General features: G+C 40.2%; 1 protein-coding gene and 2 non-coding genes across 3 annotated transcripts in view; 1 reads left to right on the forward strand and 2 right to left on the reverse strand.

Annotated features, from left to right (window-relative positions):
• The window catches only part of dennd5a (DENN/MADD domain containing 5A), a 55,014-nt gene that overhangs the window by 19,787 nt on the left and 9,057 nt on the right, over window positions 1-26,170 (forward strand). The window contains exons 2-12 of the mRNA XM_053634178.1: window positions 10,154-10,225; window positions 11,162-11,271; window positions 11,372-11,972; window positions 15,827-16,014; window positions 16,279-16,593; window positions 19,395-19,610; window positions 19,853-20,087; window positions 22,409-22,559; window positions 23,431-23,524; window positions 25,702-25,833; window positions 25,973-26,125. Of these exons, the coding sequence (XP_053490153.1) occupies window positions 10,154-10,225; window positions 11,162-11,271; window positions 11,372-11,972; window positions 15,827-16,014; window positions 16,279-16,593; window positions 19,395-19,610; window positions 19,853-20,087; window positions 22,409-22,559; window positions 23,431-23,524; window positions 25,702-25,833; window positions 25,973-26,125 (2,267 nt within the window). The remainder of the gene's footprint in view (window positions 1-10,153; window positions 10,226-11,161; window positions 11,272-11,371; window positions 11,973-15,826; window positions 16,015-16,278; window positions 16,594-19,394; window positions 19,611-19,852; window positions 20,088-22,408; window positions 22,560-23,430; window positions 23,525-25,701; window positions 25,834-25,972; window positions 26,126-26,170) is intronic.
• LOC128614292 (U7 small nuclear RNA) lies at window positions 1,532-1,588 on the reverse strand. Its single transcript, XR_008387027.1, has one exon. It is a non-coding gene; the product is annotated as a U7 small nuclear RNA (small nuclear RNA).
• On the reverse strand, window positions 4,587-4,643 carry LOC128614294 (U7 small nuclear RNA). Its single transcript, XR_008387029.1, has one exon. It is a non-coding gene; the product is annotated as a U7 small nuclear RNA (small nuclear RNA).

The raw sequence follows: 26,170 nt of genomic DNA on the forward strand, positions 1-26,170 counted from the left end.
TGCACCCGTTGATAGCACAAGTATGAACCGCAATGCATAAGGACAGTTTTTAGACAATGTTTTAAATTATTGTGGAGTGTAAATCCTATTGATTGTCCCGCAAAATGGCGACCGTGCAATAAATCTTGGGAAACGTGACTAAAACGTAGGTATTAAATAAGCTACTCATCATTATATAGTCATGTCTCACCTATGGTAACCATGTACACGTCATGGATTATCATTTTTGATGGTTACAAAAAGCATTAAAGATGACCTTCAGATAGTGTACTATTTAATCAGCAATGAATTGAGTTGAGCAAAAGTAAAAATTTTGGCCTGCTTCTTCTGGAATTTATCACAACCTTTTAATAATAAGTCATATACCGCTCTATGATGAGCTCAAACCACAAGCTTTAGACTGAGGACAAATAAAGCACTGCTCATCTCCATTGGAAACCATCGAACATTGGAAACCCAGTGGCCTACATTTACCAGATGAAGTGATAAGTGTAGGTGAAACATTGGGCCATTATTCGTGTGCTATCAGGGGCAGCGGCTATTGAATATAAGACCACAGAGATTAAATACGCTAGTCATCATTATAAATTGACTGAACTAGCTAACCAAAAACACAAGTGAGTGTTCGGGTGTGTTGATTTTTGGTATTTCATAGCTGTTTCCATATGCTTGACATCATGGCCCATTTTCACAGGAAACCATTAAATATGTGCTCCCCCTTTCTGTTGTTCTGTTTTGTCTGCTCTTTCTCACACACTCACCATCTCTGGAGAGTTCATAGTCATCAGCTGCTATTGTATTGTGCAATTCAGCATTGTCCTCCCGTCAGCTCTGTCACTCTGGTGTTGTGTTTTTCTATTTATCAGCAGCATGGCTTTCAGCCAGCACTTGGATCTGCTCATTTTTGATAACATAAAATCAATTAAAAGAGCGCAAAAGTTGTGACTGTAGTCTGTGTGTATACTGTAGCTTGTTTGAGTCATAAAACCTGATCTGCGTAGGCCGACAGGCGTCTAAGGCTGGAATTAAAAACCTTGATGTATAATTTACCCAAAATACTTTCTGCACTTAAAAAGTGTTTCTTTACAATCCTAAAATTGTGAAGAAACCAATTAGGCCATAACCTTAATAACTGACCCACAATCAGCTACTACTTAACAAAGATTTCATATTAAGCCGGGGTGATTTTCAATAGTCCTCTGCGACTGTTGCTCGTCAGACTGTACGAACACGATCACACTGTAGGATCTCGGTTATCATTAATAACTGTACGACAGTCAAGACGTGAAAAACGGACTCGTACGGAGTAGGAGAAGCCACACTACAGGACCAAACTAGCGATCAAAGACTACAGATTTTGGTCTCAGATTATAGGAATCGTTTAGGATTCTCAAAATTTGCCTCACACGACCAAATCATAGCTGAAATCATACAGTTTAAACCCAGCTTAAAATGGAAAACTTGAGTTACTCAGACTTAAAGTTAAGACTTATAATCAAGTGAACATATCTGTTTTTAAACCAAGTAAAAGAAGGGGTCCTGAGCATTACAGGACCCTGCTAGACAAATACTAAAAGAGCAAAATTTTCCTGATGTGGTGTGGGTCTCAGTGAAGTAGGGGTTGTTCTGTAAAGTTACCTGACTGATGGTGACTGTGCACATGCAGGATGTGGGCGTGTCATATGCAAATTTCACTCGCCTCTTTGATTGTTGTCGAAGGCGTTTCAACACCTCTTTGTTGTATTTGCTGTGTGTCCTTGTAATTTTCCTCTGGAGAATCTTTACCTTAAGAAAGTCATATGCAATCTTGGCAGCTTTTTAAGGTTTTAGGCCAAAGCCAAATAATAATAAAAAAGTTTCCTGTCTCTTAAAAACATCACTTTTGAAACCCAAAATCACAAATACTGGGCTCACACCAGGAACAAATCTAACAGAACTACATTGTAATAATTACCCCATAATTTCACCATTATTTTTTGTCGAATTAAAAGACATTCTTACTATAAATTCTTGAAGACCCATGCACAGAAATGGATTAGTTTGTAAATGTCTATCCTTTAGACTCAGTTGTGTGGGCCACCTAAAAATATTTAAGACCTTGCTTGAATAGAATTTTCCAAATTGAATTATTCTCATATAAGGTGTGACATATAGATATTTTGCGCCGCTCAGATAAATTACGTATTGGTACTACTTTGAAGAATTTACATTTTGTGGTCAGAGTCTCAATATCATAAAGCCAGTGTTATTTTATAAGCCAATAGTGCCGACGTATATATGATTTGTCCTGAAGTTTTCTTAAAAGATGATTGGCATAATTTGGGGCAAAAAAGTGGCATTGATATATTTTGATGTTCTTTTTAAAAAATATATACAGTAAACAAAGGACAATAGGACATCCATGTTAAACACCATTAGAAACAGAAATGCCAGTGGCATTGTTTTTATAATTAGCCTTGTCTATGACCTCAGTCATTTGTGCCTGTTGGAAATACAGGGGATTATTTGCATTGTTAATGATGTATTGTTCTATGGTGGCCTCTTTATACTGATGGATGGGGTGTAAACACTAACAAAGTGTGCTTATCAAAATGTATGTTCATACAAATGTACTGTTTTTTAAAAAATTTTTTTTATATCGGTAGGTTGTTTGAGTCCTAAATCCTGAACTGTGCAGGTAAATGCATATCTACAACTAGAAAAAAAATACAGAGCTCTATAATTTACTGTAAAAGATTGATTTTAATCCTGCACACTTAATAACAAGCTGGATCTTAAGTTAAATCAGTGATCTTAAGCCTATTCCATCTCAAAATATACTTAAATAAGCTTGATTAATCGTTAAGAAATAATACAAAGCAACTTGAGTAAGAGTATCAATCATTAAAACATAACAGAGAAGAGGTCTGGAAGATTACAAGACCCTTCTGGATAAATACCACCTAAAAAAAAAACCCTCAAAAACTACTTCTTCTGTTTTTCTAGATTGTTCTGCGAGGTTACCTCACCGATGGTGAAGTTTGTGGGCGTGTTATATGCAAATTACGACCTTCACTGTTATCAAAAGCATTGTCGATGACTCAAGTCTTTGTTGTACTTGTTCTATGCCGTTGTCATTTTGTATGGCAGCTTCCATTTCCGCACATAGAGAGTGTGCCATCTTGTCAAGTTCTGCTCCAGTCAGAATGAACTGAGTTGTACAAAAGTAAAAAAAAAAAAAATTGACTGTGTATAAAAATCATGCATGATTTTGGCAGCTCTGTTTGAAGCACACGGCTTTAAGCCAAGCTAAATGAAACACTCGCTGTCTCACATACTAATCATACCATACTTGTGATTCTGTGCTCCACATAGAACCTTTTTTTAAGGCCAGAGGTCTCCGCAGAGAAACCTTGACTTGTGAAAGACGAATTACACAGAAAAAGCAATAAGTTATAAGAAAAGAGTATGGTCATGTTGAAAAAGATTCACATGAAATGATATTTTTGTATTTTATGTTTTTAATACCATGTTAAGGTTGGGGTTCATAAGAATTATAGAACCATTCCTGGACAAAGAAAGAAAGAAAGAACAGATTATCTTATCATGAAACGGACTCATTGTCATAGGAATTGTTGTGCAAAGGTACGTGAATGATGGTGGCCACGCCCAAGTCATGAATTAGGTTGTGGGTATGTCACATGACTCTTTATTGTTGTAAAGTCAATGCAGATGACCTACTGATGACCCACAGCATCTTTCTGTACTTCATTGTCAGCATTATTGTATGTTGTCTACCATATACATCCAAAGACTCTGTTTGTGCGTGTGTGTGTGTGTGTGTGTTGTATCTGATTTGAATAGATATAAAAGTCCCATTGATGTGGTGATTGTTCTACAAGGTTGCATCCTTGATAATGGCAATGTTCACCTTATGAATTAAGCAGTGGGTGTGTCACGTACAACCTTTAAATGACTCTTCATTGCTATCAAAGCCATTACTTGACTATAGTCATTGTTATTTTATATGCCAGCTGTCAGACACATTCACCTTACCTGTACACCCTCTCATTCATGTAATCATGTAGCATCCAATCAGCCTGGTCACTTCTTTTTCCAGTCTTCAGCTGTCCAGTTTCAGTCAGCCTGTCCCCACTGTAACTTCAGATTCCTGTTCTTTGCTGACAGGAGTAGATGTGGTCTTCTGCTGTTGTAACATATTCACCTCAAGGTTTGACACATTGTGCTTTCTGAGATGCTTTTCTGCTCACCTTGGTTGTAAAGAGTGGTTATTTGAGATACTGTAGCCTTCCTGTCAGCTCAAACTAGTCTGGTCATTCTCCTTTGACTTCTCTGGACAATAAGGTGTTTTCGTTTGCTTAACTGCCATGTCGTTTTCACATTGCTTTTTGGTTTTCACACTGTTTTGTTCAAATGTTAATCTCAGACTAAGTTTTTGCACTAGCCAAAAAACCCCTCCACATGCTGCTTTTTAAGCATGTAACTTTTCAAACCCAATGAAAAATATAGGTTTTAAAACACAAACAACTATTAAAAAAAAGAACAATTTTTAAAAATATATGTATCTATTATTCAAACCAGTTGGTGGGGGGTTCTTAGTATTAAAGGACCCTACTAGACAAATACTAAAAGAGCAAATTTTCCAAATGTAAAGGTCGTCTCATGTAAGTGGTCATTGTTCTGTCAGGTCACTGCGTTGATGGTGAATACGTGTCAAGCCCCTGTGAATTAACCAGTGGGTGTGTCATATGCAGATTTCGCCAACTCCGCCCATAGAAATGTATATCACAGTAAAATGACTTTTTGTTATGAAACTCAGTAACATTTCATGGATGTGTTATAGATGGCATGTTTAATACATTAGTACAAAAAAGTGCATCAATTTAGAAGCAATGAAGTCATATTAAACTCTCTCTCTTAAACTCTTTTAAAACCACAAATGCTGTGTATTAAATAAGACCAGAAATACATTGCTGTATAATTAGGCATTTAGTTGACTTTCAGTTAAATCTTACTTTTACAATAAATTCATAAGCTATACTTAGAAAGAATAACTATAACCAAAAAAAGAGGAATGCCTTTTTGTATATAAATATCTGTGATTAAAAGCAATGGTTAGGTGGAAAAGGTTTCTAAAATTTTTAATTTCTGCTAAATAAATAATAAAAGAACAAATTTTCCTGAGACCAGTACAGTCTCGTGTAAGTGGTGGTTGTTCTGCCAGGTTGCTACATTGATGGTGATTTTGTGTCAGTGGGCGTGTCATATACAGATTTTGTAAGCTCCGCCCACAGGAATGTGTATCACAAGAAAAGTACTTTTATAAAGTGACAGCTTGCTTTGAGTGCCTCAAGGTCATAAAACCAGGGTTATTTTAAGAGGTGTTATTTTATTTAACTCATAGGTGATTTTTTTCCCCCTCAGAATTTTCCCTGAAAACTTTAAGCCATTTCAGACCCAGAAATAAGTGGCATTAAATTTAATATTGTTTTTTATTTTATTTTATTTATTTTAAATTGATGCAGAATACAAAAAGGGGGTTAAAAATTTCAGTAAAGTACATCCATTTTAAAGACAAATTTGAGGTAGGCTTATATGGTTCTCTAAAAAAAATCTTTTTTTTTTTATAAAGACATCTGAATTATTTATTTTTAAAAAAATCCTCCACATAACCAGGCTTCATACATTTTTATTTATTCATTTTTCATACATTTTTTATTTAGCTGAGATTTGTGTTGTGCCTCACTTTCAGTAACCGCTTTTGATCAGGGCCACGGTGGATACAGAGCCTATCCCGGGGAATACTTCGCATTAGGCGATATATCTGGTCTGTGTTTGGTTTTAGTTTCAGTTAAAAATATGTATCTTATCTGGGTTATTATTAGGCCCGGTGTAGGATTTTGGACCCACTTGTACATGTTAAGAAATGATCATTTGTTTTCCACACACTTAATGTTTTGGCTTCTTGTATTATTTGTTGCCGTTTTTTGTTGAAAGGGACAGGAAATTGTGTTGCCCTATGGCTGATTTACAGCTCTAATTCCCATGGTGTCTGAAAACCATTTTATAATCCATAATAGAGAGTTTGTTCGTTGGGCGTCTGTGGCTCAGGTGGTAGAGTGGGTTGTCCACTAATCGTAGGGTTGGCGGTTTGATTCCCGGCCCACGTGACTCCACATGCCGTGTGTGTGAATGAGACACAGTGTAAAGTGCTTTGGATAAAAGCACTATATAAGTGCAGACCATTTTCTTAGTAGTGATGCCTGGCACCAAGAGGCTGAGATGGAGTCACGTCCTGGCACCCTGGAGGAGATGTAGGAAGTGTTAAAAAAGGAAACGTGACACACTCTCTCTCCCACCTTCCATATGCGCTCTGCAGTGACATCACTGTCAGTCTGGGGGTTTAATCATAGTATTTATCTGCTTTGTGTAAAAAGATAATGGCGGCCTTACTCTCTCTGTCTCTCTCTCACACACACACACACACACACACCTGAACACCTCTCTCGCGATCCAGACCCATGTGAAACCATGCCCTCACCTACTACAGTGTAGTCATAGGGTGCACCAGAAGTAATAGCACCCTCAGTGGTATAGCATTAAAGTGCACATGCAAAATGTCGTATTTAGACGCAAAACAATTACTCTTTGCTCTACAAAATACATCCTTTGCGTTTGTAAAGATGCTAAAACACTGAGTAATCTTGATGAATAACCGATATCTGTTTAATATGGTGACATCTCACTGCCATTTTATTCTTTGCTAAAAAAAAAATGTTTTTAGTAGCACCTAACAATTTTATCTCGTGCTCTTTTAGTCTCGGCACCAGAGTACATTTCTTACTGCTCTGGACTTCTAGCATTTGTTCCTGAGAAGATGGACATTTTGAATTTTTGACGAGCTTGTAAGCACGACTGCAGTGGAACATTTCTGCTGCTTATTGCTGCACTTAACACACATAACGCACGTAACGAGGTCACTTCCTGCAGAAGAGCCTTTATGTATGACTTAAAATAAAACACGCCTTGGGCTTTTCTTAATTCTTACATTTTAATATACTGTTTGAAAGAATATTTCAAACTATTGAAATATTTGACCCTGAGGTCATTTTGTACACGTGTGTATGTTTCAGAGCTCTATGTTCTCGCCTCTCTGTAGCTTTTTTTTTTCTTCAAAGTGCTGTCTGTTTGTAGCGCTATCGATCCATGTGCAAATCATGGTTGATTGTTTTTGAGAAAATTAGATAAAGAAAAAAAAAACTTTCCTCGGTTACAGTCCGAGACTAAGAGGAATTAGGGGACAGTCTGGGTACCTGTGAAGCTCAAGACACACACTGAGAGTGTGAGTGGTTTTGAGTGAACAAAGCAGATAAACTGACTTGATCTTTAAACTCTGCCTGCTCTTTTAGCCCAGAATACACTGTTGTATGATAACCGAGTGATTTTGGAGATAACTGTAAACCAGTGGCTTTTCGCGTCCATTGATTTCATGACCATTTGTTAATGTGTATAGCCATGTCTATTCCTAGCTGTAAAAGTTAGCTGAGATATGGAATTAATCAAAAAATTATGAAAGAAAAGACTCGTATTTTATTTTTGATTCATAAACTATGTAAAACAATCAGCATTTTTGTCTGCATAAAGCTATATAAATCAAAATATATTATAAACAAACGTACTACAGGTTCACCATAGCTTAAAAAGAAATAAATATCGTCTCCCAAAAATTTGACTGAATAAACAAAGTCTCTGACCCCGGGGGAAGATGATCGACTGAAACATAATGAGCTCGGGAGCAGCACCCGAGGCGTCGTTTTAACCAGAAACAGAGCTCCAAAGTCGGCTAAAAATGCCTGACTACCTTGACCTCGTTCTCAGGCACCGTAGAACGCACGGGCGCGGGGCTGGTGTGATTTAAAAGCTACTGGAGAGCTATTTAGGAGTTATAACATGGTTGTGTAACTGTAAAACCTATACTGTGTGTCGAGTCATTGTGATCAGGAGCTATTTATATACTTTAACTCTATGGATTGCGCAGATTGGGACCTCTGGTGTTCAAACTGTGCAATTGCATTAGATGCATAATTAATAGAACACTCGTATATCAGTCCCTCCAGGATGCAACGCCTTTGCGATTGCAGAAATTAATGAAACGCTGCAATATTCGGAGGAATGTTTCAGAATGACTGCAGATTTGGCCCGCGACGCGTCATGTGACGTCATCACGACGCGCATTCAGTCAAACCCATGTGCGTTGAACATGAGTACAGCTAAAAGGTCTCATTTACTCATTTCAACGCGAAAGACAGTGCAAAACTATTTCGTGCAATTGCAATTTTGCCGATTAAAAATAGTTTTCTGGAAAAAAAAGCACAAAAAACAAAGCATTTCTGGCCGCAACAATCACAAAAAAACTCAGCGAAATCCTGTACGGAATGATACGCACAGTGTGGGATTTGCATCCTCACACTTTTGTGTGACAATCGTGTCACAATGTATTGTTACACCCTACTGCTATGTTTTGGTTGATATTCAGAGCTTTGGCTTTTGTGTCTTATCGAAAATGTGACCAGGACATATCTGTCTATCAGATATCAGATTGAATTTTTGGATACGGTATCAATATCTCAATCATTCCACCATGGGATAAAACGTTAATGCTTGTACAAACAAGCTGAAGTATACTATACTATTTTGATCATTTTGAATGATTTCATTGGTACAACTTTTGAGTCCTCTGGTACTTGTAGTTGGTCCACCTGACTTATCAGCTACTATAAGATACATTGTATGGCCGAACATTTTTGGACACCTGACCATCATACCCATATGCGACCCTTCCCCAAACCTGTAGCGTTACAATTTTCCTTCACTGGAACGAAGAGGCCCGAACCTGATCCAGCATGATAATGCCCTTGCGCACAAACCTAGGATTATGAAGACGTGGTTTGCCAAGGCTGGAATGGAAGAACTCGAGTGTCCTGCACAGAACCTCAACCCCACCGAACACCTTTGGGATGAACTGGAACGCCGACTGCACATCAACCCTCCTCACCCAACATCAGTTATGCTCTTGTGGCTGAATGAAAACAAATCCCCACAGCCACGCTTCACAATCTAGTGGAAAATCTTCCTGGAAGAGTACAGCGAAGGGTGAATAAATCTGGAACGGGATGTTCAAATTGCACTTAAGTGTTATGGTCATGTGTCCACAAACTTTTGGCCTTATCGTGTAAATACATGTCTTATTGTGCAGCAATTGCTTAATTGTTTGAATAAATGAATATAAACTGAAATATCCCTCCATAACCGGTATGTTTGCATTCCACATAGTCTTGCTCTTAGTCATGATGTTCCATACTGACCCTGTTGCCATCTTGTCAGTATCAAGAGGGGCTTTGACTATGTTTAGACTTGTCTGCTATCTCTCTATAGGGCTTTGTCTAATTCCACACATTCCTGGCCTACATTCTAAACTCAGCTCAGAAACTTGGTCAGATGTGAGTTTCTTCCTACAAGTATACATTTTGCACTTCAGTCCTAAAGCAAACTAAGCTTCGGTCTCATCCAGCACCCAAAACAAATAAACAAACGAGAAACACTTCTGGAATGCGTGGCGAATATCAAACCGTTAAGAAACACCACAAAAGCGAAAGAAGTGAATATTTTGTTGCATCGTGTTGTTGTATGCATTGCGCTTCACGTTACCGTTGGGCCTCTGGACCTATCGAGCTATACTGAGATCTGTCTGATATGTGCGTGATATGTCTAACGTAGTCTGATATGTCTAACATGTGCGATATAGATTATAATAGAAAAATCTGAATACTGAAATGAGGAAATGCTGAAGGATGTCCTTTGGGTTTGGTTATATTCTTTTCGCACATGTGCTCTGCATGGGCTCTGGCCAGTTTAGTGCAAGCTCATCAGGAATAGAAGCAACAGTTCGTAGTTATATTCGCTTTCCAGAAGCAAAGTCGCTCTTTTTCTGTGTATCTTCTGTGTTCCACACGAACGAACAGACACAGACATGCCTCACATGTCAGAAAAACGCATTTTGGTCTGATTTGATTGATTTCATTCTTATTCTAAGCATCTCATAAGCGTCCTCATGGACTGTGTTATTAATTGTGTTGTTTTATCTGTTGTGTAGCTTTATGCCAGTATATACAAGAGTCTAAATTCAAAGAAGGTGCCCAAGGAAAGTTGGCGATTGCACGTGAAGGTAATCCCCCCCCTCTTTCTCCCAAGCTTTTTTTTTTCCTCCCTCGCTTCCATCTAAGATGATGCTGCTGTTCCTGTCCCGAATGATTCTGCTTGTGCCCTCTAACCTTTTATGTTCAACCTCACGCACACGCACAAGATTTCTGCGCTGCGGTGAAGGGAATTACGAGATGATCACTTTTTTCTGATCTCCTTTTTCACATTCATCTGGCTGTCCCCCTTTTTCGGCAACAAAAAAAAAAAAACAGGTCGACAAGACGATCTGTCTGGCTCTCACTCTCACTGCCGATCTGTTAGACTTTCACTGCTGGTCTTCACTTCCTGTCATACTGATTTGGCGTCAGAGGCTCTGGCGCCTGCTTGGTCCTTCTGTGCGAACTGTACTGCTCCGTCACTCTGAATGAGGTTGTTGTGCCATGTCACTTCTGCTGCACTTTGCATTCGACAAATCCATTGATCATGTTCTTTTTGTCAATTCATTAAGTCAGGGTGCTTCTGTTCTGCTTTCTTTCTCTTTTTTTTTTTCCTTTCTTTTCCACAGCAAATCTAAATAAAAGAGCTGTCAGTCTGGCAAAAAATGTCTAAAGCAATAAACATTTTGTGACTGGAGATCTGCCTTTTTATACAGAATTCTGTTCCAACCCTAACCAGCAGACATGTGATGAATTAGGGTTTAAACTGAATTCTGTAAGCTCTCCAGGATCAAGATGGTGTTCTAGATGGTAGATGCATGAATACAGATTTTATACAATGTTCAAGATGAACTGGTTTAACCTTTCCAGTCACTTTTAAAATGTTCAATCTAGAACGAGCAAGAACGCAGCGAAGTAACCGCTTCCTAAAAGTTTTGTGCGTTACTACTTACGTGCTTCTTCACGTCCTCTTCGTCTAATCCTGTCTCTCTGTCACTTGTCTCTGTCTGTCTCATTGCTACCAGGTGAGAATTTTGAGCAGAGTCCACTGCGGAGAACGTTTAAATCCAAAGTTCTGGCTCATTACCCCGAGAATGTGGAGTGGAGTCCGTTCGACCAGGATGCTGTGGGCATGGTGAGCAGATCAGTTTATGTCTATGTGATAATATCGTAATCATAACACCATAAAAACCAATGCAGCGTGATATTGCAACACAAACGTCTGTGTCCTTCAGCTCTGCATGCCCAAAGGCCTGTCGTTCCGCACTCAAGCAGACGTACGCGAGCCGCAGTTCCACTCGTTCATCATCACTCGTGAGGACGGCTCACGCACCTACGGCTTTGCGCTCACCTTCTTCGAGGAAGTGACCAGCAAGCAGATCTGCAGTGCCATGCAGACGCTCTACCACATGCACAATGCCGAGCAGCAACACGATGCCCAGCCGCGTCTGCAGCGCTTCGACTCTTACGACATCGGCCGCGACACGCTGTTCGTGTCCAAATGCATCTGCCTGATGGCACCCATGGCCTTCACACAGGCGAGTCGCAAAATCCTCCAGCAGCTGCACCAGGCCGTGACGTCTGCACAGCCTCCACCGCTGCCACTCGACAGCTACGTGTACAACGTCCTGTATGAGGTACCGCTGCCACCTGCTGGCCGTTCGCTCAAATTCTCAGGCGTCTACGGGCCTGTGGTTTGTCAGCGACCCAGCTCTGCCGAGCTGCCGCTCTTCGACTTCCCCATACGGGACGTTATCGAGCTGCTCGGCGTCGAGAACGTTCTGCAGCTGTTCACCTGCGCTCTGCTCGAGATCCAGATCCTGCTCTACTCGCAACGTGAGTCCGGTTTTTAGCCCAGCTCTCAGTAACTAGTCAATCCAGATCTTCATGTTCGGAGCGTTTGGGATTAGGAAATCATGCAGATTTAAACCTTACACAGCACAGCAGACGCAGCGAAAAGGGACTGACGCACATATCAGGCAAGGTTTTGTCAGGAAAGCATTATTTTAACAGCGCTTCTCCATCTTCTCAGCAACCCAGTACTGTCCGTATCCTGGCTGAGTGTGGGTCATGTTTGAGTGCAAACCTTACTACATTTAAACAAACAAAAAGACTTGTGCTTTTCCTGAGGCTGAATCTCTTAATATCTTTACACTCGGTAGGGCGTCCATATTATATTCTATGTCGGGTACACTCAAAGTGAGCCGGAAGCCATTTTGGAAGATTTGAATCAGATCACAGGTAAGAAATCCAGCCAAATACTAATATGAAAACAATACAGGGGGAAGATCTGGTTATAGTGTGTGAGTGTGTGTAAATAGCCAATTATGAGCACATGCTTAAAACACAGCGTTAGTTTAATACGTGTGTTACACTTTATCTCACAGAGTCCCCATTTAACCGCCTTACTTTCTGAACTATTGCTTACGCGCTGTAGCAGGCCAAGTGGTATTTATAGCGGTTAAATCCAGGTTAACACTGAATTAGGTGAAAGTTTACTCACTGAGACCTATGATTATGTATAGCAAGGTCAGAGCCTATAATGACAGAGCATATGAATATTGATTGTACTACAGGAGATAGCAGAGTCAGAGTGATGTCAGTCTGCAGTGAAAAAAAAGGGAAACACATTACTAAGCCTTTTGCTGAATGTTAGAATTGGAGTATTCGGTGAACTACACATACACATCATAATTGGTAAACGGATCAAGCCCAAATAACTCGCATCAACACGGATTAATGATTAATGTGCTGTGTAAATGTCTCATGCAAACGTCAGTCTTCCCACATGGCCCTCTTTTAGCTCAGCGTGTGTGGGCTGATGTAATGTGAGGTAAGCGTTATGATATAACAGTGTATTTCAAAGAACACTTTCTCTGTTCACTTATGCCTACACATACAGTGCACACTATGAAGTGAGCACAGCTCTTTATTGGGATGTAACATAGGGATGTAACCAAATGTAAATACATTATTCGGTAGATAATGTGTTCTTAACAGATACAAATACACGCAGAAATAGGAGGTGCATTAAACCTAATTAAAGACCTACACACTACCTTCTAGGGATCGGAGATCACGCGCATTCAGAAGTGGTTTTCTGCCTTGCCCTTTATGCACCGAGATTTGACCAGATTCCTTGAATCTTTGAATTATATTGTGCGCTGTAGAAGGTGAAATACCCAAAATCCTTGACAAGTCAAAAGACTTGTCTTTGGGGAATTTGTTCTCAGAGTGTTGGATTATTCGCTGACGCATCTGTCGGTAGATCGCCGAGCCTCAATCTATCCTTGCTCTTGAAGGACTAGGCCTTTTTTGGAGGCTCCTTATATACTATGATTAGATGACTGCCTCACCTGTTTCACATCACCTTCTTATTTCAACTTGTCACATCGCTATTAGTCCTAATTGAACCCGTCCCAACTTTTTTGGAACGCGTTGCATGCATCAATTTCAAAATAAACATTTACCTTCGAAAAACTATGCAGTTGATTAGGTAAAACATCAAATACATGGTCTTTATACGTTTTTTGTTTAAATACAAGTCAAAGTACATTTACAAATCACTCCTCTTTGTTTTTAGTAGCATTTTCCCTACTGTCCCACCTTTTTCGGGGTTGGGGTAGGAGATATATATATTTTCTAGATCACATTTTCAGTTCTCAGTAGTTGAACATTACTTTGAACAATAATATATGTAATATTTCTTTGTATGATATGACCTGAATAAGCATTTGTTTGGCTCAGATATCACATTCCTACTGCTGACATTAATAAAAAGAGAACTCCTCAGTGGTTTGTTCTTCACAGAACAGAAAAGCGCTCGGTTAAAAAGTTCAGAATTTGAGCAGCAGATGTAGGGATCATATTTATTACAGAAACAAGGAAGAACAAACATTCGACAGGGGGCCTGCTCCAGTGCATCAGTGGGGTGTTGCTTAGCAACCTCCACCCCAGTCGAGTAGGACGGTGGTGATGCAGCAGAAATCTGATTGGCTAGAAATGACATCATCCCCTTTATTTCCTCCAGAAGGCGCAGCAGAATGTGGAAGGGTGTGAGATTCCAAACGAAAAGCATGTAATTAGACGGAGACACACACACACACACACACACACACACACACACCCACACACACACACACATACACACAGGCGAAGGGATGCTGCGTACCAAAAAGGAGATGGCTGCTACTGTGGGTCTACAAATAGAAAAGTAATTCATAGCTTTAGATGGGCAAACCTCACTTCTGTTTATATTAATCTGTTGTTTTGCGTTTGCCGTGTAGCGAGATCTATGCACTGCTATTTCTCTCAGATTTAAAGCATTCGAATGAATTTATTTACTATCGAGGGCGGTAAAGGACCTCGTTAACCCCGAGCACATGATGATGAAGTGATGAATGATCTCATTAAAGCGCAACATTTCCCTAACTCACGACAGATGTGTGCGACTGAATAGGCCTATTGTTGGTCCTCAGGGTCACAATACACTGGATAGATTAGTATTCCTGTCTCTTAGACACTAGCCATTTCCTGGAGGAATAAAAAACCCTAAAGGGAGTGCAAGTCAGCCAGGGAGTAAGAACAAACTGAAATAGATGTTTGGAAAATATATATGTCTTTCCTGACCTCAACTTTCTTATCTTTTTTTTTGGCAACATGTAATCGTTCCTTATTCGGAATAGTTCATAGGTTTGGCTTCTCATTTCTCATTTAAGATTCTGCATGAATAGAACAAAAGCATGATATTTTAAACTTAAAGTGTTCTCGTGGGGGTTTATGAACATATTGTACACCAGGAAAGGGTTAGAAAAATAAAGCTTGAAAGCTACGTGGAAATTCAGAAGGTCATCAAGCACCACTCAGCTCTTTGTTATTTAAAGGCCTGCAGCTTTCAAAGGAAGTCCCATAGAAATATTAAACCTTGGATTTTTTTTTTTTTACATAGTCGAAAACCCAAATACAGGCTTAAACGGCACTGAAGTTATTATTTTAGACAGAAATAAGGAGTTAAAGGAATAGTCCCCATTATTGTAACTTAATTTCTATCCACTGTGTCTGTAGCATATGTGCAATTTCCACGGTTATTAGTATTGATGCGTTTCCTTGTAGTGAGAAAGGAAGGACAAACCTTGTTTACATGAAACTCACTCATAATTGAATTCTAAGAGCAGTTGGTGGGACAGTTGATAAACATACAACGTTATATAATGCAAATTAAAAACTACAACCAATACATTATACTCTAACAGTAAGGGTGTTGCTAGAGAAAGAGAAATTAGACAAAAGAGAAAGTCTTACTTTGAGTTTTATTCAGTTTTATCCAGATTTTGCACACTAAAGCCATATCGTAAAATGTGAGGTGTAAGGTGTTTAAAAAAAAAAAACCTCATTGACTACAGTGGTAAAAAATAAAAATAAAAAGTTGGATAGTTTCTAATAGGACAAATGAGCTTGAGGAAATAATTCATGAAAAAATGGTTGTTAAAATTCTTGTCTGTAATCGCATACACACTAGTATGCAGTAAGTAGACACTAAGTGGAAAAACACTGGAAAAAATATTCCTTTAAGTGATTCCTTCACAGCAGTCTCAAACAATAACTGTCCTTACTACTATATAATAATATAACGCCACTCATTTTAGCCAGACGTGCTCTTACTTTGTATCTTTTTTCACATGTTCGAGCAGATTACCAGCGGCTGATGACCGTGGCCGAGAGCATCACGGCTTTGATGTTCCCGTTCCAGTGGCAGCATGTCTACGTGCCTATCCTGCCCGCCTCGCTGCTGCACTTCCTGGATGCGCCCGTGCCTTACCTCATGGGCCTTCACTCCAACGGCCAGGACGACCGCACCAAGCTGGAACTGCCTCAGGAGGTCCGACTGAGTCATAGATGTAGACAGTCTGGCTTTAATACCATACCGTTTTCTTTATGTATGGAAATTTAGAGTAGAAGAGGTAGTAGTGGGCAATTTTGTTTATTTGTCGGAGATGTTAAAAAGGATCCTGGCTGTATACAATAGATGCTGTCGTGCTAATCAAGTCAGTAGACCATGCAGCAGCTTAGTTGACCAGGACGCTTCAGTTTGCTTGACATGATAAAAGTGAGATCTTTTTTTTTTTTTTTTTTAAACCCTCAGGCCAATCTGTGCTTCGTTGACATTGACAACCACTTCATTGAGCTGCCGGAAGATTTGCCACAGTTTCCCAACAAGCTGGAGTTCATCCAGGAGATCTCAGAAGTTCTGATGGCATTCGGTGTGTCCCCAGAAGGCAACGTGCACTGCAGTGAAGGCCCGAGTAAGCTAAAGGGCTTCCGGGCAGCCGACATGGCTTCAGACAAACGCAACGGGAACCTGGCCAGCTCTCCGCTGAACTCCTATCTGCTGAGGGAGAACGAGACCATCGCACGGCTACAGGCCCTGGTCAAGAGAACCGGAGTCAGCCTGGAGAAGGTGAGTCTACTGAAGACTAGAGAGACTTCTGACTTATTAATACACTGTATGGCCAAAAGTTTGTGGACACCTGACCATCACACCCGTATGTGCTATTTCAACATCCCTTTCCAGATTTATTTCCTCTTTGCTGTTATAATAACCTCCATTCGTCTGGGAAGGCTTTCCATTAGATTTTGGAGCGTGGCTGTGGGGAGTTGTGTTCATTCAGACAGAAGAGTATTAGTGAAGTCAGACACCGATGTCGGACGAGGAGGCCTGGTGCGCAGTCGGCGTTCCAGTTTATTCCAAAGGTGTTCAGTGGGGTTGAGCCTGAACAGTCAGGGCTCTGTGCAGGACACTCGAGTTCTTCCACTCCAACCTTGGCCAAGCATGTCTTCATGGACCTCACTTTGTGCACAGGGGCATTGTCATGCTGGAACAGGTTTTGGCCTCTTGGTTCCAGTGAAGGGAAATAGTAATGCTACAACACCCAAAGACAGCAGTTTGTGTGAAGGGTCACATATGGGTGTGATGGTCAGTTGTCCACAAACATTTGTCCATATAGTGTATGTCTACACCCTTGAGTAACACAACACTTGTGATGCATTAAAATTGCAGCAAGTAAATCTTTATCTTTGCTACTGGTTGACTGTGTTGGAGCATCAAGAGTGGACAAGTCATAAATTCATTCACTAGCCCAGCCCATCAGACATGTAGGTCCAGTGTGCTCCCCAGTCCCATGATTTTGTCGCCTAGATACCTTATTGACTTGGATAAAAACTGGTAGCTAATGAACTGTAATAACAAACGGCAAGCTATTTAGCTGGTTAAGTGCATTAATACAGACTAATGGAAATTAGTGGCCTTGTGTTTGCTCAACAAAAAAAATCATTCAGCTATGAGATGCGCTTCTGTCCTCGCATTATACATAAAATATACTAACTCGTTTTTGGAGGACAGTTGCTAGCTTCCTGTTGTGTCTGTCTCTTTTCTCTTGTACTGCACCGATTTCACTATCTGCCTTGACCTTGACCTTGACTCGCATACAGAAATGTTTCGGCTGCCGCCTGGAAATATTTGTTCCTAACGCGCATTAGTTGCATACTTTTTGTAAATCTGTTTTTATTGGGTATGTGTAATGGCATCCTTCTGAAAACAAATCAAACAAAATTCAACGGATTATTCAAAATGAAACGATTAAATATTGATTATTACTTGTATTAATTACTTTTATCACCGCTATTGCTCACTTTGCATCGTTCTCACTTCGCACAGGGTCTTTGCCTGTCTCAATGGTATGTATTAAATGTGTTAAACGCAGTACATATATTACTGCAGTGTGAATTTACCATTAGGGACGGGAGATTAGAGTAGAATCGGATGTTACTGCTTGATGTATTACCACAAGCTATCGTTGCCTCATCGCAGATCCCAAGACTTTTTCTGTTATTTTGTCCGTGAGGAGCGATTGAAGATGATGGCCCGTTCTAGTACTTTACAGTTCTACACAACTGAAGAGGAAAAGTCTCCTTTATTGTGTTTCTAACTCGATCAGCAGCGCTGCTAGCAGTATTTCTTTCTGATTTGATCTCTGTTGTTGAGGGGTCGGTCGTCGATGGAAGCTATAATGTTCTTATGTGATATAGTAGTTCGTGGATTCTCTGCCTTTTTCAGACTCCTACATCTAACTGTAAACTTCATTCCATTGACATACAGTAATAACTAAACTGTTATTACAGTTAGAACAGTAATATTCAGGGTATGTAGTGTGGCCGTAGAGGTCTTTAGTCCTGAAATTTCCACGTGCGGAACACATTACGTCTAGGTTGATGTGTCCAACGGTTATTGAGGTTTGGATTTACACAGACAACTGCACGTGTCTGCACTTTATTCAAAATACAGTCGTTAGTGTTTCTGCCACCGATCTTTGCCACGTCATATTTTTATATAAGTCAGTTCTGGTTTATTTATGTCACAGACAGTCGAAAAAAGCATTTCGCTGCACGTCATACTGTGTATGATTGATGACCAATAAAATTTGAAACCAAGCTCATTCAATTCAAGTGACAAAGTAAAATAAGCTAAGGATAAGAACTCACTAATAAATATAACTAACTATGATAATGGTTGGTTTATGAATATGCTCCCCCCCCGCTTGAGAATCACTGATGTAGTTAGTACTTCTACTACTACGAGATAATTGATGATTCTTAGCAAGTCTTTTTGTTCATTAATATCATGCTGAAACCACAACAACAACAACAAAAGAATTGTTCCAGCACACTGAAAACAGTCTGACCAGCAATTTGGAGAGATTCTTTCAGTTCCTGTTCTTGCATGCTCAGACATTGTTCATGTACAGGAAACCAGTTTGTGGCTGCTTGTGTTTACATTTTCTGGACCCAATTTTCCACTTCATAAGATTTCTGTGTGGTTTTACTGTTTCGCCCCCTTTTGCTTCAGGAGCAGGGTCTCTTTGGGAAAATACTCCCTCTTGGCTTCTTAGATCGGGCACTTCCGTTCCCAGGCTCTTGTGTGATACTGAGATAAGCCAAGCAGCCTTCTGACTTTGAAACCCTGCTTTGAAATTTCCCACCCTTTTATTTCTTAAAAAAAAAAAAGTTTCTTCCCAAATCGTCACCGTGGATTATAGGGAGGAAACTTTAAAGTGATGGTGAAGCTTTATTCTTGGACACGTCTGATCAGATCATTTTCCTTTAAGGATAAGGGCTTTTGATGTCTTTTTCCAGCAGATGCTTTGCAAGGTTTTTTTTTTTGTCTGTTTGTGAACATGGTCTGCTCTCTGGTTTGTCTGGCAGCTGGATGTGAAAGAGGACTCAGGCACTAATAAGGATATGAAGATGCAGTGTGATGAAGAGGAGATGAAGATGCACCAGCTGAACATTCGAGTGCGGGAGGTTTTCGCCAACCGTTTCACACAGATGTTTGCCGACTACGAGGTCTTCGTCATCCAACCCAGCCAGGACAAAGAGTCCTGGTTTAGTAACCGGGACCAGATGCAGAACTTCGACAAGGTGAACATCTGCTCAGGATGGGGAACTTTTCATGTTATATCATGTTTGTAAAACAACAAGGAAACAACATTACCTTTAACCAATCACTACCAGATGATGTCATCATTGTGCACCTTTTTCTCCTCCCTCTTCTGAGCTGTTTGAAAATGTCCTTTTGTTTATTTTAGAAACGTATTTCTTTTCAGAATTTAGCTGCTCATGTGCTATGCAGAATATAATTTTCGAATTTTTGTTCCTCTCAGGCCTCCTTCCTGTCTGACCAGCCGGAGCCCTACCTGCCCTTCCTGTCCCGCTTCTTGGAGACGCAGATGTTTGCCTCTTTTATCGACAGCAAGATCCTATACCACGACGACGAGGACAAAGAGCACACGCTGAGAGTGTTTGACGGTCGTGTGGAAAAGGTGCGGCTGCTGAACGTCAGGACGCCGACGCTGCGCACCTCGATGTACCAGAAATGCACCAACATCGAAGAAGCAGGTGAGGAAAGAGGAAATTCAGACATGTTTCCTAAAAGTCAACCAGGCCCTTTTGCACATTTCACACTCTGATCCAGACAACGGTCATGTAAAGTGGTGGAAATGATCAGTTGCTCAAATGTAAAGAAACAATCCACAGTCCGAAGCACATAAACCATAAACAGGCAAAGGTCATACACAAAATGCACTAAACCTCCAGATCCAGAGGGTAGTTAATAAATGAGCTCAGCAGAAAAGGCAAAGGTCAGAGCACAGAACAGATACACGATTACCAGAATCAGAAAATAAAAACGAACCAGGACAACCAGGAAATGTAGCAGTGGTTATACAGGACTAACAAAGGCTCAGAACTCACACAAATCACTAAGCACGGCTGCACACCTTGCCTATCGTCCTTTATATACTGTATGTTTTTTATATACTGTATGTTCTTTATATACTGTATGTGCTTTATATACGATACCGTCAGTAAACAATGAAAGAGCGCAAAGCATTCCCTCTGGTGGTGTGGAGGTGAATTGCCCCTGCTGGACGTGACAGAAATGATGTGTTAATAAAGAAGAATATTAAATAAGGACTCATGTCAGAACATGTAAATGGTTAATACAGCAAATTTCATTACTCATCGGGTTGAAGTTTTTTTTTTTTATCGTATATTAAACTGTATTACAAACATAGTCTTGCAGTTGGCTGTTGTTTCTATAACATTTAGAATATTTGTAATGCTACAAAAGTCCTATTTAGTGTTTCTTCTTTTTTAGACATGAGAAAACCTGAAGTGTGTTCAGAACATATGTGATACGACCAGAGTAGACATCAACCGATATGGATTTTACCGATACCGATAACTAAGTTGGACGGTACCTGCCGATAACCGATTAATCAACCGATAGTTTTTAAAAACCGATACTGAATAAAAACACAACACTCGAAGTATTGCTGAAGATTATTACAGAAATAAACAAACAGTACTGACTGTAAAATAGAGACATCCAAAATGAATCAAAAAACACTTGTCAGGGATTTTTTAATTTCGCCTCTAGAGGCCGCTCTCATACTGTATACTGACGGCAGACCCGTCTCAGCCGCTCCCGCAAGGACGCAACCGGGAAAAACTGAGAGTGTGGATTTTTGCCGATAACCGATAGTTCTAGTAATCGGTTATTGGTGCCGATTAATCTGCAAAACCAATCAATCAGTCGACCTCTAGATCAGAGTTGCCAGATCTGCATGATCTGCAAAAGCAGTATTAAAAGATGTAGTTTCCCTAAATAGTTCTTTTCCCAGTTTTTTTTAAAAAATAAATTGAAATATCTATGAGAAGGAATAAAAGACCTTCAGTGGCAGAAGGAAAAGGCTCACGTTGCAAGTCCAGGTTTCTCGTTCTGTTTAGTCTGTTGTTAAATAATGAACGAAGGTGAACAGACTGAAGCGTGCAGTTCTTCTTGGAAATCATACTGATTATCATGTACTGTCATTAACCTTCACGTCTCCCTCATTAGTCCTGTTTATTCAGCTGTGAGAAATATCGTCATTATCTTTCTGAAATATACTTCGAAATGTACATCATTATGGAAATGATGAGATACCAGCCCTGAGCAATGAATGTTTCTAAAAATAATATTGTAAAAGGTGTCTCTGTATTATTTCCTGCAAATGGGCCACATGTTTGAGTAATTCGTTGTGATTTAATGGTAAATAAAAAAAATAATCTGTCCTTGTTGTCTGATGCTATTAACACTGACTCTACCTACTAGATGATTTTTTGAATGCTGTACATCCTCAGACTCTTTGAGATTTAAAAGGAGTTTTTCTTAATAATAATTATCCAATATTTTAATGAACTACACATAGTTTATGCTAATTTGCATAAAACTTGCATTGATATATAATATTATTCTGATCGAGCCTTTTACATCTCGAGGAGATGCAAGTACAGAGAAGGAAGATATTTTTGTATGTTTAAATATTCTTGCAAAATGATAGTGCTGTTGCAAATAACCTTCTAATCGTATCCATATTTTCACTTATCGCAAATGGATGCTGTCAAATTTTACATGCTTATCATTGAAGAAAAAATAACAGTGCTAACAGGCTGAACCCACCAGAATGCCGTGTGGAGATTCTTGGTGAGAGGAGGTGTTGGGTTGTGTAATGCTTGCTCACAGCTTGGCATGTGGGTGAGATTTTGTGGTTTGATGGTCCTTTTTCATTTCTCGCCCTGCATGAGTCATGTTGGCTTACACGTGACGTAAGCGAGCAAAAGAACGATGTAAATTCTCAGCGTGTTTTAATGTTCCTCTTCCTTTGCTCGTCCTCCAGAGAAGTCCATCGAGATGCGGCTCTCTAAGATTGATCACACGGCTGTGCACCCACACCTGCTGGACATGAAGATCGGACAGGGCCGCTACGAGCAGGGCTTCTTCCCCCGACTGCAGTCCGATGTGCTCGCCACTGGACCCACCAGCAACAAGTGAGACACTGTAACATCAACGAAGCTAGAAAATACACTATATGTTGTTATTCGGTACCTGGTTCATAATCTCCGTGATGCTCCTGCTGTATGTAATTTCTAATGTTAATGAATATGTGTGTAATAGTCTTTATTCTTCAAGTATACCATAGAGCAGTGTTTCCCAGGGGTGCCGTGTAAAAATCCTTCCAACATTTCTAAAATGCTAAAATGTGTATGAAACATTTAATATATATGATAACTATCCAATGTCTGAAGTAATAGCACAGACATCCACATGCATAACAATAATAATAAAAAAAATTATATGTATGTGCATGTGTGTGTCTATATGTATGTGTGTGTGTATATATATATATATATATATATATATATATATATACATACACACAATTAAATAATAATCCCCCTTGCACATCAACATCAGTATGCATAACGTATGCGTGTGTTTTATGCTAATAATTAGCGTGTGACGATGCATGTGTAGTGCAAAAGGATATGGACAGATTTCTTAAAAGAAAAGCTCCAGATGCTTCTGGACCATCAACTTCATCCTCAAGTAGCTAACGCTGTCTAGCATTAGTGTTTGTGTAGGCCGCAAATTTTTTTATTGATTTTCAAAGGGTGCCGTGACTGCAAAAAAGTTTGGGGAAACGCTGCCATAGAGATTAATTTGTATATGTGTTGTGTAATGCAGAGCATTAATCGGAATGACAGTATTGCGCTGTAGAACTTTTATTTCTCTCTTAAGACGTGAAGTTAAATGGGAACGGGATCATGGAATATTAATGCATAGTAATAATTCTCTGTGAAATGAAGATCCGTGGTCCGTGTTGGTTTATTATCGATGAGCCCTGTTCTGGTGTTTTAGGTGGACTAAGCGCAGCGCTCCTGCACAGTGGAGAAGGAGGGACAGACAGAAGCAGCATGCCGAGCACCTTTATCTGGACAACGGCCAGCGAGAGGCAAGGACTCCACCTTTACTTTATTTGACTTCTTTTCTGCATGTTGCTTTATTACTCGCTTTGATTTCTGTCCTTTCTTTTGTTTGAACTTTTCTGTGTAGCAATTGATCTATTGTTATGTTTATTATTGGCCATCAACTGTCACCTGGTCCTGTTTTTCGTCCTCCCTTTTCTTTTCCTGCATAATCATGTGACCTCTCCTTTACATGTTCACACACACACACACACACACACACACACACACACACACATGCACACGCACACTTTCAGCATATGGAGTGTCTGTTTCCAGAGCTCCAGCTTCTACTGTTTCTGGACTACTACTGGTATTCGCAGTCCTTCAGGCCGTGTATAAAGTCTGTCACGGTGGATGCGGTATGTGCTGGTTATGAGGTTGACCTGCAGAATTCATGTGTTTCTGACATCTGAGATTTTCTTGCATTAGGGCCCTGACACATCAAGCCAGTTGTCAGCAGTAGAAAACCTGTGGGTAAGCACTGCGTGTAGTTTTTGCTGCTGGCACTATTCAGTACCTCTCGACGCCAATCAGGCTATTGGGTGAGAGGGTGATTGTGCAGGAGAAAAGAAACTAGTTCTAGTATCTAGTTGAAACTCACTGAAACTTCTGCTTGACAGTAGCCATGACCAGGCAGAGGATATCATTAAATTACTATGACATGTTTTTGTTTTACGGCATTTTCTTCCAATTTAGTCATCTGACAAATCCTATTTATTAGCTAGTTCTTCCCATCATACCACAGCTACCAAACAGGCAGGGTGAAGCCTTGAAGCAGGTGAAGCAGGGTGTGTCCTCCGAGACATGTGAAGCCAGCCACATCAACATGTTATGTCACAGGGCAAGCACACAGACGCTTGTGATTGGCAAGTGTTGCTTGAATTCTTCTCTCTTGGCTCCTGGCCATGGAAGGCGATAGGCATCGTCAGGATTTGAACTCATGATTTCCTGATGACAGGGCAGATGTGTTACTATCGTCCCACTCGGGGGCCCATTTGAGATCAGTTAAATGATTTTTTCCCCCCATATTCCCCATCTTTTATTATGAATTTTTCACTGTCACCACCCCCGGATGGGGCGAGTTATTTCCTTTCACACAGACAGAACAAAGCCTGTCTATCATCTTTACAGTGTCTCAGAGTGCAGCTTTGATTAAAGTACACCTATTACGTTTTTTTTTTTCAAATATTACCTTTCATGCATTGTGTTATAGATCTGTTTGTGAATGTAAAAACGTCTGCAAAGTTTCAAAAATCAAAGCGCACGACAAACGGAGTTATCGACTCCCAAAAGAAGGATTCGATTCTGAACAGCTGAAACGAGTCGTTAGTGATTCCAGACTTTACTTCCTGTACTAACCTACGTAGGTTTGTAACAAAAAGCCCCGCCTCTGGTCTTCATCGGCTGCTCGCTGACAGCGGTAGACCAGTCACAACAGACTGGGACATCTGACCAATCAGAGCAGAGCATGCGCTCTGAAAGGAGGAGTTTAGAGTGAATCATTTAGAACAGATCATTGAACGAGTCATTTGTGACACTGGGGGGTAAAAAGGATAATGCTGCAGTTTAAATTATGAGCACGTTAAAGTGTTTTTTGACCTTGGATGCATGTAAAGCTATCGTATGAGACCTTTAAAACCATAATAGGCCTTGGTTAGCGTTATTTCTCCAACATTATCTTGATGTGTCAAAGCCTTTAGACGGTACGCTGTTACTTCTGATCAATTTCACATTTGTGAACAAGGTCTTATGTACCTTCTGTTGCATTCTTTTTACTGATCAGCCACTCGGTTGGTCACTCGTCAGGAGCAGAGATGCTTTCAATGCGAAAGAGTTTAAAAGAGATATGCAGACTTTTGTACAACATATTGCTGTTTTCTACCTGCTGTTTTCTCTAAGTTTAAAGATACACTTTACAAATGTGAAATTGGTTCATAGCTGAAACCAGACTACAAGAGATAGTAGTGGCTGTGCTTGATGTGAAGTTGCTTTACTTCCCTTAAATAAAATGGTCCGAATCTACTGCAGTTTGAGGTCATTTGCAGTTAAATACACCCCAGTACCTCATAATAGCGACGTGTGGGACCAGCACTATTTAGAACAATGCTGCACTCTGCACTAAATCCTGCATCGTTTCACATTTTCCACTCTGCAATTGCAGAAGTACATCCAGGAAGCTCGTAATCTAGGCACCACCATCCGCCAGCCCAAGCTGTCCAACCTGTCCCCTTCTGTCATCGCTCAGACCAACTGGAAGTTTGTGGAGGGTCTGCTGAAGGAGTGCAGAAATAAGGTATACCGTAGGAATATTTGGCTTAGGGGGAGGGATCTGTTTATCCTGGTTCAGTTACATTGTGTAAAAAAAAAAACCTTCTGTATGTGGTGACCTCTGGAGTAGTTGTTCTGTTATGTGATCGTGTTTCTTGGTCCAGACAAAGCGCATGCTGGTGGAGAAGATGGGCAGGGAAGCAGTGGAGCTCGGTCACGGTGAGGTCAGCATCACCGGCGTGGAGGAGAACACACTCATCGCCAGCCTCTGCGACCTGCTGGAGAGAATCTGGAGCCACGGGCTGCAGGTTAAACAGGTACAGCAGGAGCACACATACACTAATACACAAATGTTCAATTAG

The sequence above is a fragment of the Ictalurus furcatus genome, chromosome 10 (assembly GCF_023375685.1).
Source record: "Ictalurus furcatus strain D&B chromosome 10, Billie_1.0, whole genome shotgun sequence".
NCBI classification, from domain to species: domain Eukaryota; kingdom Metazoa; phylum Chordata; class Actinopteri; order Siluriformes; family Ictaluridae; genus Ictalurus; species Ictalurus furcatus.